This window comes from Littorina saxatilis, linkage group LG5, assembly GCF_037325665.1.
Source record: "Littorina saxatilis isolate snail1 linkage group LG5, US_GU_Lsax_2.0, whole genome shotgun sequence".
Taxonomy (NCBI): Eukaryota; Metazoa; Mollusca; class Gastropoda; order Littorinimorpha; family Littorinidae; genus Littorina; species Littorina saxatilis.
Window position 1 is genome coordinate 6085361 of NC_090249.1, and position 13486 is coordinate 6098846.

Below are 13486 nucleotides of genomic sequence, written 5' to 3' on the forward strand. Positions count from 1 at the left end.
ACGCTTCGGACTACACAGTCCGGATGATGTGGGTTGTGTTCGACCCATTCTTTCCAAAGGATTCAATGTAAAAAGTATGGGTCGTACACGACCCACGCCATCCGAATAGGGATAAACGTTTTGCCGCCTCTTTACAAAGTATGGGTCGTATACGACCCACACCATCCGAATAAGGATAAACAATATAAAATTCTTTACGTAATTCCATATGGGTCGTCCACAACCCACATCATCTGGACTGTGTAGTTGAAATTACGACATCGTTTATTTGGTGGTTTACAAAGATAAGTTTTCAAAAGCTGGGCAATGGGATGGTTGTATGGTGATAGATTACATGAAGTCTCAATTAAAAACTCCAAATAGTTTCAGAGATAAAAGACAATTTTGTGAGGCTCTGGGTCGTCCACGACCCACGGTGAAGGTTAATTCTTTGTTCAGGGTGTTGCCCATCAGTAGTGATTCTGTATGTGTTGAATACTTTGTGTAGTTGTGGGATGGAACTTCAGTTGATTATGTCATCACTATGAAACAATATCCCCCCCCCCCCCCACAATGTTTTTCTTGTATCTTTGTACATGTACGCAAGAGTCTCTAATAAAAGTGAAGTGTAGCAAAGGAACAACTGGATTTGTAGCATCAGCATGATTCAATGACCAGCTGCCCTGCATCTTTTCACACACACACACACACACACTGGTGACACAAGAGTTCAAAAACAGGAATGACAAACTTAAACATTCAATTTATTACATTCATAACTTGTTGTTTTGTGTTGTGAGACTAACATTCTGCTTTACGCTGCTAAAAAATTGTCCGTGGGACAACGACAAATGTTTGTTGGGTCTAATTCAACAACTTCGGCTTCACATGCACACATAATGGCTATCTACAAGATGAGGTGTCCTATTTCAGGTTGTTGAATAAACCTTTAGAAACCTGAAACATAGAAAGGCAAGGTAAGTATTAAAACAATAACCAATGTTAACAGTGTAAAAAATAAAAAAAATTAAAAGAAGAACAGACTGAAAATGCTTAAATGCTAAAAGCTTCGACAGCGCTATCTAATTCACCACAAATTATCTATGCTTTGGTGACAGATGAGTACCAATAAGAAAAGACTTATGTTACACAATTTGTTCTTTAGTGTCAAAATCTGTCTTCTAGTATCATTTAACCAACAGAGAAAGTTTGTACAGAATGCTCAAAGCCCATTGGGAATGCTGCTTAGGCCAACAACAAAAAAATAGTCTGTTTACGGTAACCCGACCGACCCTATTTTTTTCGCGCGACCCTAGACTTTTTGGCATTAGGGAAAGAAAAAAAAAAAAATCCCGACCTACCGACCCTATTTTTTTGGGCCTATGTTACCGTAAACAGACCTATTTTCTTTTTTGGTGGCCTTATCTGAATACGAAATCTGTTCACTGATCGGTTGTGTTTTTTATAGTACTTTAGGCTGACATATTGAGAAACAACAGCAAAACACAAGGGCAAGAAAAAACTTTTGTCAACAAATACAATATATTAGAATTGCACAACAGATTGTGAGTGTGAATGTTTGAAAATGAGTTGCAGTGGGGCTTTAGAAGAATCGATGCACAGTGTTACCTCTCACAGAAAGACACCAATTTAAGTATCCCTACACTACAGGTGTCCATCCAGTCTCATGGTAGAGAGATTGGTTAATTAACAGAGCAAGGGACTACAAAGGGCCACTAGCCTCAGACCTGTCTTCTTTCTTCTTCATCTTGTGAAATAGACCTATTTCCGAACATAACCTATTGCGATCAGGCCTTTCAATTTTATTTTTCAGACATTGCAAGGTTGATGCATGAATCCCCATGGAAAGACAGAGCACCCGTTCCAACCTTAAAGGCACAGTAAGCCTCCCGTAAACCATCACAGATACTGTCAGGCTTTTACACACAGTACAAACACCCTTTCATTTAAACTCACTGCTTGAGAACATCCTAGGTGCCCTCCGTAAAGAGCGAGCAATTTTCAAAGAATTTATTTTTGCGTAGTTTATCTTACCCCTGAGCCATCGTGAACCCGTGTGATCCAGTTTCCTTTTTTCTCAATGAAGTCGTCAGTTTGTGATTTGAATGCGACTTGCTGTAAGCTTATCTGCAATAGCACGTTATTATGTACCTCTGAATCTAAACGAAACAAACGACTGTGATTCACAAGAACTGTAGCTATGGCTTTTGACTGTTCAGAGGAACTGGCGATAGGCATAACCGTCGTCTGCTACGAGAACCACGACCTTGCTTCCGGGCTTTTCTTTTTTCAAACTTTCAAAACTTCGAATTGTACTGATCTTGTCTTGATGAAAAAAGAATTCTTTTATGATTTAAAAATGTTTGTGTAACAAGCTGTCAATGTATTATTTAGATTTTAAAAGTTAGGTCTAGCGTCAAAACGCACCACGGTCCGATTTTGTTATCAGACAATCCGCAAAATTAATTCTTTGAAAATTGCTCGCTCTTTACGTAAGGCACCTAGGATGTTCCCGTTCGGTGAGCGTTCAAATGGAAGGGTGTTTGTACTGTGTGTAAAAGCCTGACAGTATCTGTGATGGTTTACGGGAGGCGTACTGTGCCTTTAACCAATTGCACTTGGTCTTTTTCAATACTTACACAGCTATCGACGCAGTGTACGAAGTCGAACAGCTCCTCTTCACATGTTTCTTCTGTGTTGCCTCTGCCGACTCTTTCGTTACACTCGTCTAGCTTGGCTTTGTACTTCTGGCATTCTGAGGATTCTGAGCAGGTCTCCTTTGAAGTATCCTGCGGATCCTGTTCACAGGGAAAACATTATCAATATCAATTATCATACATGTATCAGAAAAAGTTCCAAGCAAAAGTATAGAACTTGTTAATGTTATTTATTAACATGAAAAATAACATTTACAACTCATGTTGATCAGGCCTTAAACAAAATCCATTGTTTCTGGTTCCCTGACTGACCCTTTTTTTTTCTCCATCAAGACCATAGAACTTTTTTGGACCCTTATGAATACTCAATTTTGCATACTTTACGAGATAAGCTACTCTTCTACGATGTTTAGGTGACACAGCTCCCATAAGTTATGGCAAGTAAAAAGCTACATGCACCTGGGTAAAAGAAAAAGAAGAAGACTTAAACCTTAAAGGCTTCATCCACCAGACGAGGGTGTTGGAAAGGAGACACCAAGATATCCTGGACCAGCAACCCAAAGATATCCCCCAATACCTTGAAAACCCAAGCTGGAGTGATGAAGGAAGACCCCAGATACGCTGCAGTATTCCTGGCGTTGGCAAGAAAGACTCCCAGAGCTGTGCTGAACTGAAGTCTCTCACCATTGAACACATCCACAACTCCTACCCCCAACGCCAATGGACTCATGTATACACTGACGGATCTGCCGACCAGGCTGTCAGAAATGGTGGTGCCGGAATCTACATAAAGTACCCAGGAGGTCGAGAAGAAGAACACATCTCCCTCGCTACCGGCCTCTACTCCACCAACTTCAAGGCTGAAGCAGTAGCGCTCCAGACAGGTGCAGCCCACATTGAGCACAGTCCACTCTCCTCTAACAACGTTGTGTTCTTCAGCGACGCAAAGTCAGTCCTGCAGGCCTTAGACACTGCCAGAGACAAAGAACTGAATGACCTGTCATCCGCCTTGACCTCCCTGTGCAGAGCCCACACAGTCGTGCTGCAATGGGTCCCCTCTCACTGCAACATACTAGGCAACGAAACCGCAGATACTCTGGCAAAGGAGGGCACTACGAAGGACCAGAATGACAGATCAACCACCTTCAAAGAAGCCAAGACCATCATCAAGGCCAAGCAACACAAAAAGTGGTTGCAGCAGCACCCACACTACAACAAAAACGACGCCTTTCACCTGCTCACAAGGTCTGAGCAGGTCCTCATATTCAGGCTGCGGACAGGCCACAACCGAATGAACCACCACCTTTTCACCAAGTTCAGAATTGGCCAGTCAGACCAGTGCCCTTGTCAAACAGGCAGCATGACAACGGAACACCTGCTGCAGACTTGCCCACTACACGATGGCCTCAGGAGCCAGATCTGGGCGGAGGCGACAACGGTGCAAGGGAAGCTCTATGGCAGTCTGGACGACCTACAGCGCACGGCAACATTTGCGCGGAGAACCGGCGTTTCCATCTGAGTGATCGACAAGAAGAAGAAGAAACCTTAAAGGCACAGTAAGCCTCCTGTAAACCATCACAGATACGGTCAGGCTTTTACACACAGTACAAACACCTTTTCATTTAAACACTCACTGATTGAGAACATCCTAAGTGCCCTCCGTAAAGAGCGAGCAATTTTCAAAGAATTTATTTTTGCGTGGTTTATCTTACCCCTGAGCCATCGTGAACCCGTGTGATCCAGTTTCCCTTTTTCACAATGTAGTCATCAGTTAGTCATTTGAATGCGACTCGATGTGAGCTTATTTACAATAGCACGTTTTTATGCACGAAACAAACGGCTGTGGTTCACAAGAACTCTAGCGATGGCTTTTGACTGCTGAGAGGAACGGTGATATGCATAAACCGTCGTCTGCTACAACCCTTGCGTGACCTTGCTTCCGGGCTTTTCTTTTTTTAAACTTTCACAACTTCGAATTGTACTGATCTTGTCTTGATGAAAAAAGAATTCTTTTATGATTAAAGAATGTTTGTGTAACAAGCTGTCAATTTATTATTTAGATTTTAAAAGTTAGGTCTAGCGCAAAAACGCACCACGGTCCAAAAACATTTTGATAATCATCGATTCACGGCTATCGCCAGTTTACATCGATAGAATGAGACCCGAAGGGAAGTAACTCATGTTTGACCTGAGTTCAGGATGGGTCCAAAAAGTGTTCGAGACAATCTGCAAAATTAATTCTTTAAAAATTGCTCGCTCTTTACGTAGGGCACCTAGGATGTTCCCGTTTGGTGAGCGTTTAAATGGAAGGGTGTTTGTACTGAGTGTAAAAGCCTGACAGTATCTGTGATGGTTTACGGGAGGCTTACTGTCCGGGCGTGATTTCCGGGAATATTCATAACAGCCGTCCAGCACCAAAATGAGGCGCCATTGTTGTAGAGGACCAAGTACACGAAAATAAATTCTTTAAAAATTTCTCACGCTCGACAGAAAGCAGCCAGGATGTTCCCGTTCGGTAAGCGTTCAAATGGAAGTATGCTTGTACTGTATGTAGACGCTCGGGGAGCTCTGTGATGGTTTACGGGAGGCTTACTGTGCCTTTAACAACTTTTTTTTTAACTGTAAGTGTAAACGACTTACCCACTCCAAATTTTTTGGGACTTGTCAATGGAAATAAATGTTTCCTTTGTTTGGCCTCATCTTGTATTTCAAAGAAGAGGGATGTACCAACTCAGGGAATAACAACACAAATTTGAGATCTAAGTTCTAAAACAACACTTCTACATTATTTGAGTCTCAACTGACAAAACAGGGAGAAAGACAAGAAAACAAGGACTTGTTAATTTTTTTCTTTCTTACCACCATCTCTTCCTCCTCGCCATCCTGAAAAAGAAACAAAAGAATTTGTTTAACCAAGTGTAAATAAATAAATTCACTAGTTTTTAAACTTGATAATAATACAAAACAGTATCCAAGAACATTGACACTAATGACGGCAAGTACACCTGCCACCAGGAGCAATACTGCGGGACAAAATGTCAATTAACCACATGTATGGCAAATTGCGCTTTGAAATCAAAATGAATTGAACAAACAAAAAAACAGTGTATTGTAAGACAGTGTGTTCTATTTGGAATAACTCAACCTTCGAACACTATTTTTTAGGTGCATTTGTTCCTGGTGTGTGTTGTCATTTTTTGCCAAATCCAAACTCTAAAACCATTGACCTTTGAGGCAGGTGTTGTGTGTGTGTGTGTGTGTGTGTGTGTGTGTGTGTGTGTGTGTGTGTGTGTGTGTGTGTGTGTGTGTGTGTGTGTGTGTGTTTGTGTGTGTGTGTGTGCAGGGGTCGACACTAACTTATTTGGCCTGGGGCCACACTGGCCCCAGAGATGGAAATTGCTGGGGCGGAAAACACAAATCTGGGGCCCACTCTTATTAAAAAAAAATTAATAATAAAAAACACAAGAAAAGTGAAAAAGAGTGTACAGTACTGTACCCCATGATCGGCATCAACGTATCTAGTTGTTCTTTTACTTCATATTGATGAAAAAGGTATATAACATTACCTTCAGAATCCCCACTTTTTCCAAGTGGTTCTCCGCCATAAGATCTACACGGGCGGCAATGCATTGTCTGTTTTTCTTTCCACCATTCGACATTGAAATTATAATAATAATAATAATAATAAATAACTTTTCTATAGCGCGAGTCCCATCAATTGGCTCCAGGCGCTTTACAAATTCATTATAGAATAAACTAGCGCAAATCAACAAGCATACAAAGCATACATTTAACTGAGACATAACACCAAGAACCCAAGCACTAAGCAAAACTTAGCGTACAATGTTAAAAGTACACACACACACACACACACACACACACACACACACATTGGCTGCATCGGTCTCCTTTTTTCGTTTCTCTCCACCCTGTTCTTCATCTTCATTTCCATGTCGTTTTACACCAGGGATGTGTCGCCACATTTTGCGTTTGGCATTTGAAGGCGATACTTATCTCTCACACTAAAGAGCACAATCTGGGAGTTATTTCCCTTGCGGCATTGTCCTTCGACGATTTCAATGTTTTTTTTTCTTGACTGTGGCATTAATCGTAACGCAAATTTCAGTGACGACTTTGACTGGCGATTTTTCGTGATTGGCTCTGGCATTAGAATTTTCGGTTTGTCATTGTTGGAATTTATCCTGGGGCGGAGTGGGCCCCAGGCTTCGGCAATGTTTGGGGCGGAACACAAAACTCTGGGGCGTTCCGCCCCCCGCCCCCGCTAGTGTCGAACCCTGGTGTGTGTGTAATACTTATTTTAGTAATTGCAAAGGTTGAGAGGGTGATTGACATTATGACAAGAATTGAGCAGTTTTAACTCTTAGTTGTAGATTACATTCCGAGTCATAGCAAACAGAAACAGCAGGTGAAAGTAAACCACAATCTGGCAAATCAGTAGTACATTTTATGTCCGTTGCAATCTAGAAAATCCTTTCTACATTATTTGTTTGTTTGTATTCTTGCTTAATTCCCGTAATTTTCGGTATTTTTCTTGTTTTTCAACAAAAGCAAAAGTAGCCCAAGAGTTATCAACCGTCAGACTTGGCCAACATTTTCAATTTCATGATTCATCAGGACTTGTTCTAATTGTCAAATTGAGTAATTCTATTTCAAACTCTGCTGAATTCATCATCATGTCTAGCAGGTGATCGCCTCATGAACGATTGATTTAGAACATATTCTTGTCATCCAAATGTACACCCGCGTGAATCGATCGTGTGATCTTGTCAACACTGACAAAGACAATGTTACGTGAAAATGATGTATTCATGTCGATCGTTGTCGGAAATGTCCTACAGCAGACGGAATATATTGTACCGCAGCAAGGTCAAACGGTAAAGGTGGGCGAGTCTCGTGAAGTAAGCGGAAATGAATAAGCAATTAAATAGCCCACATTTTCGGACATTAAAATTAGCAGTTCTGTGTAAACTCAAGTTTAAAAATGTGCTTGTTAATATTACAACACCTCATTTGGATCTCCTGCTAGAACAACCTCGTCCCCGAGCGCCATCTTGACCGTGGAAAGAACAACCCCGGATGTGTTAGCCGATGTGCGGGAGGTATTTGTGTATTCATGTTTTGTTCGGAAAGATCTTACACTCATTACTTCTTATTCTTAATCCCTTATTTTATGATCTGGTAAATACATATTTTATTCATTCTTGACTTTAAAAAACGCGTTTGAGTCACTAACAAATGAGAAAAAAACGGAATTGTTAAATTTGGCAATAAAGGTAGGGAGCATAATTGAGTCTGTCTGACTAATTACTGCGCGACCACGCGCGACCTTAAACTAAAGCATTTACATATAATATTTTTGTTGTTCTAGTATTATCACAGTATTTTCTCACGTTTGTACCAAGTTTTAAGCCATAGAAATGAAAAATAAGGGAGTTGTGGTGCATTTTCGAAGAGCTGGCGATCGAAAGTGAAAGCACCGGATTCCTGTCACGTCCGCTGTCCGACTTGTTTTTAGCACACGCGCGACCCGAGTCAAACAAAAGCATCAACATCAGGGCCGGACCCAGGGGGGGGGGGGGGGGGGGGGGGGTTCCAGGGGTTCCGGAACCCCACCCCTGGAAAAAGCATGTACCTTGCTTTGACTTTTACTAGTTTTAGCACCAAAACAATGCTGCTCTTAACCCTCAAAACAAGGCCCAGAATGCACCAGATTGCACAGATTTTAACCGTTTTTCAAAAATTTTCCGGGGGACCATGCCCCCGGACCCCCCTAGTTCGCGCGCCTGCTTTGCAGGCGCGCGCTTGTGGCTTCGCCACTTTGCTGATTTGCCCCCCCCAAAAAGGAGGAACCCCCCCCCCTTACAACTCATTTGGTCCGGCCCTGAACATGAAATATTTTTGGTGATCTAGTATCTTCACAGTATTTATCATGTTGTACCACGTGTTAAGCCATATAAAAGAACACAAAGGAAGTTATCATGCATTTTCGAAGAGCTAGCGAGCGAAAGCCGTGAAAGCACCGGATTTTTGTCACATCCGACCATGCCCGACTTGTTTTTAGAACAAACAAGCGCGACTGACCTCAACCAAAGCATGGACGTGTACTATTTTTGGTTGTTCTAGTATCTTCACAGTATTTTCTCACCTTGTACCAGGTTTTAAGTCATATGAAATAAAACTCGTGTACGTGTGGTATGTGTGTGTGTGTGTGTGTGTGTGTGTGTGTGTGTGTGTGTGTGTGTGTGTGTGTGTGTGTGTGTGCCCGGCAGTGTGTGTGTAGTCAGTGTGTCAGTGTGTGTGTGTGTGTGTCAGTGTGTGTGCGTCACTTTGTGTTTAGAGTGAGTGCGCGAAGTTGTATGCGTATGTGTGTGTATATGTGTGCGTCTGTGTGTGTGTGTGCCAGTAATGATGGACATGGACATATTATTTAACTAAGCATATGGGGCACTGAGTCCAAGGAGAGTCACTGAATGGCATATTTTGAGATTTGACACAAACCCTCGTTTCATCTGTTGAGGTTGAAAGCCGCGGTGCACCATGACTTTTGGAGGCAAATTTTAAAACCGGTGAAAATCACTGAGTACCAGCTCAAAATGGGGAACGTCCCACTAGTCCGAGGGTTCACTAGTCCGAGGGTTCACTAGTACGAGGGTTCACTAGTCCGAGGGTTCACTAGTCCGAGGGTTTACTAGTCCGCCGAGGGTTCACTAGTCCGAGGGTTCACAGGCTAGTCCGAGGGTTCACTAGTCAGAGGGTTCACTAGTCCGAGGGTTTACTATAGACGCTCAGTCTCTTTTCCAGTTCGTCCCACTAGTCCGAGGGTTCACTAGTCCGAGGGTTTGCTATAGACGCTTGATTTTCCAGTTATTATACCGCCCCGAAAAAGGCGGTATGTAGGTTTCACTGTGTCTGTGTGTGTGTTTGTGCAGGGCCGGACCAAATGAGTTGTAAGGGGGGGGGGGGGTTCCTCCTTTTTTGGGGGAGCAAATCAGCGAAGTGGCGAAGCCACAAGCGCGCGCCTGCAAAGCAGGCGCGCGAACTAGGGGGGTCGGCGGGGGCATGCTCCCCCGGAAATTTTTTGAAAAACGGTTAAAATCTGTGCAATCTGGTGCATTCTGGGCCTTGTTTTGAGGGTTAAGAGCAGCATTGTTTTGGTGCTAAAACTAGTAAAAGTCAAAGCAAGGTACATGCTTTTTCCAGGGGTGGGGTTCCGGAACCCCTGGAACCCCCCCCTGGGTCCGGCCCTGTTTGTGTGTGTGTGTGTGTGTGTGTGTGTGTTTGTGTGTGTGTGTGTGTGTGTGTGTGTGTGTGTGTGTGTGTGTGTGTGTGTGTGTGTCTGTCCGCAAATAGATATCCGATGTTTGAGAACCGATTTCAATGAAATTATGTGTGAGGCTGTAGTACAACCCAGGCTCGATCCTCTGCATAATTCTGGTCGGTGGGATAACTAATTGACCCTCACGGGCAAAAGGAAACCCGAGGTGCTATATAATATGACTAAAAACTGTAGGCAGTTCGATCACGTAATTGTCCAGTCGGGGCGGTATCCTGCTAAATTTAATATCCTTTCTTCAGTCAAAATATAAATAACTAAGTTTCTTGGGGGAAATAGTCTGAGATTTTTTCAGTCAAAATATAAAACACCACATTATCTTTTTGAATGAAAACAACTCAGTGTTTTTATGAGAATATTCTTCGATTTGGTTCCCAAAGCAAAACAAAAGAAAAACACACGCACGCACGCAAACGCACATCCACGCACACATACACACACAAAATAAAAACAAATCAAATTGAATATCCTTTGTTCAAGCGTCTATAGTGAACCTCCGGACTAGTGAACCCTCGGACTAGTGGACCCTCGGACTAGTGAACCCTCGGACTAGTGGACCCTCGGACTAGTGAACCCTCGGACTAGTGGACCCTCGGACTAGTGAACCCTCGGACTAGTGAACCCCTCTCTTGGGGTTGTCACAGTCTGCTGCAGAACTGTCGAAATGTCAGTGGAACACATGAAACCAGGTTCGAAGCCCGGAACGACTCGAAAAAGAAACAAAATCGATTACTGATCAGCCATTTATGATCAAGTTCCAACTGAAAAGATGGAAATTTAATCGATGATAATTTGATGTGAGATGAGATGTGTTAGAGCTTGACTCACTGAACTTTCACTCGCGGCCGGATACAATGTGAGAAAATACTAAGAAGATACTAGAGCAACAAATATGTTACATTCTGGAATATGGCCACTCCGTCTGGAACCCTAGCTGGAAAGGACTCGCCAAGGACCTTGAACAAGTTCAAAGAAGAGCAACGAGAATGCTTAGTGATCTAAAAGACCTGTCCGGCCTACGAGCAGAGGCTTCGAGCTCTCAACTACCTGCGCATGGCAGTCTTGAGCACCGCTGTCGAAGAGGTGACATGATAGACACTTTTAAATTCTTGAAGGGAGTCTACCAGAGCCAGAGGCCCAAGTTCCCCAAACCACAAAGCACATCTCATGACACAAGAAGAAACAGTCAGAAACTCTTCAAAAACTTTGCAAGTGCAAGAGTGCGAAGAACTTTTTTCTCAGAGAGAGTGGTCCTTGACTGGAATAGCCTACCAGACATTGTCGTAGCAGTCGACACCGTCAACGCCTTCAAGTCAAAACTAGACACGTACTGGAACAGGCTCTACTGATCGACTAGGAATATAATTATATCAGTAATACATCCCAAGCTGCCTATCAGTGCTAGCTAGAGCCCAGCCCAGCAGCTTATGTTTCATACCAAGATCGGCGATGCTCTAGTATCTTCTTAGTATTTTCTCACATTGTATCCGGCCGCGAGTGAAAGTTCAGTGAGTCAAGCTCTAACACATCTCATCTCACATCAAATTAATAAAAGAGAAAGGAAGTAGAGAAAGAAGAAATGCTCTCATAAACCTACAACGTCGCACAAGTACACTTGAAGTACAAGTAAGTAAGTTTTATATGTAAATGCTTTAGTTTGAGGTCGCGCGTGTTCTAAAAACAAGTCAAGTCGGACATGGTCGGGGATGTGACAGAAATCCAGTGCTTTCACTTTTGCTCGCTATCTCTTCGACGAAAATGCACAACTCCCTTATTACATTTAAGTCAAGTTATAACTAAATGTTAACGTTGATTTTAGCTGCCCGACGATGCAGAGAGTTTAATTTTTTCATGTGAATATCAGAGACGCCATCCCAAAGAGTTGATGCGTAATTAATATGGGATAAGATGTGGGCATGAGAGAGAGAGAGAGAGAGAGAGAGAGAGAGAGAGAGAGAGAGAGAGAGAGAGAGAGAGAGAGAGAGAGAGAGACTGAGAGAGAGAGAGAGAGAGAGAGAGAGAGAGAGAGAGAGAGAGAGAGAGAGAGAGAGAGAGAGAGATGATTAAATGACAGTTTCTGAGCTCAGGTGGCCTTAGATTGCAGCATTTTGCTTCCTTGAAAAAAGGCAAAAGTCCGGAGGGGCATGCTCCCGGACCCCCCCCCCCCCCCCCCCCCTAGCATGTTCGCCCTTGAAGTGTGTGTGTGTGCAGCGTGTGTGCCAGTGTATAGACAATTCAGAGAAACTACTGTATCGATCTTTATGAAACTTTACATGAGAGTTCCTGAGTACGATATCTCTATGTCTTTGATGACGTCATATCCGAGTTTTTGTGAAAGTTGAGGCGGGGCTCAGCTAGTCAGGCCGGTGTAACACGAAATTTTTACTCCACGACAAATTTACTCCGGAGTAAATATTTCGTACGAAATTCTTACTCCGAGTACACTTTTCGTACGAGAAAAGAACTCCACACGGCACGAAAAAATTACTCCCTCCACGAAATTTTTACTCCCCATTTTTTTTACTTCCAGTAAAAATATCGTATGCAAAAATGGGATGCGGGCGAAGGGATAATGCCAATACGTGATCTCGCGCACACGAATGTCGCGCTACGTACCCTCCTTCCACCCCTTCCACCACCAAGACTAACAGGGGACAAGGGAGTAAAAATTTCGTACACCTGGCATGGGAAGTTAAATTGCTTGTGTTTGGGTGAAGTAATTTATTCGTTATTTATTCGTCAGGGGAGTAACATTTGTGTACGAAATGTTTACTCCTAACTCACCTGTCTCGGGGAGTTATTTTTTCGTGAAATGGGGGAGTGCCTTTTTCGTAAAGGGAGTAACTTTTTCGTACGAAATGTTTACTCCGGAGTAAAAATCTCGTGGGAGTAATTTTCTCGTGTTACACCGGCAGTGTGACGCGGCTCTCATCAGTTTTTCGGCTGAACCAAATTGGTTTACATTTTGGTCAAGTAATCTTCGACGAAGCCCGGACTCAGTTTGGTATTGCATTTCAGCTTGGAGGCTTAAAAACTAATTCACGAGTTTTCTTATTAAAGTTGTCATTAAAATCGATTTTTCGCGAACAGATTTACTTGAAAATTGAGTTGCATCGAATGTTGAATCTAAAAATATGTACATAATTATGTATGTCATGTTTACTCTTAAAATGTGATCACAATTAACGAAAATAGGTTAATTAATACTACGATTATAATTTAAGAAATCGATCCAAAAATTATTTCATCTTATTCTTTATCATTTCCTGACAGATTGACTAAATGTTGTAATTTCGCCTTACGCGACTTGTTTTTCATTTCTATGGCTTAAAACATGATACAACGTGAGAAAATACTATGGAGATACTAGAACAACAATAATATTACATGTAAATGCTTTAGTTTGAGGTCGCGCGGCGGGATCGCGCGTGGTCGCGCAGTAATTAGTCAGACCCCTATTAGTAACTCCACACAC

General features: G+C 42.6%; 1 protein-coding gene across 1 annotated transcript; it reads right to left on the reverse strand.

Moving 5' to 3' along the window:
• Positions 1–722: 722 nt before the first annotated feature.
• On the reverse strand, positions 723–7810 carry LOC138966167 (cytochrome b-c1 complex subunit 6, mitochondrial-like). The gene is made up of 4 exons (XM_070338297.1): positions 7684–7810; positions 5517–5540; positions 2640–2798; positions 723–936 (listed from the first exon to the last, which is right to left on the reverse strand). Exons 1-4 carry the CDS (start codon positions 7726–7728, stop codon positions 904–906), a joined length of 261 nt encoding a protein of 86 aa, XP_070194398.1. The 5' UTR covers positions 7729–7810; the 3' UTR covers positions 723–903.
• Between the last annotated feature and the right edge of the window lie 5676 nt (positions 7811–13486).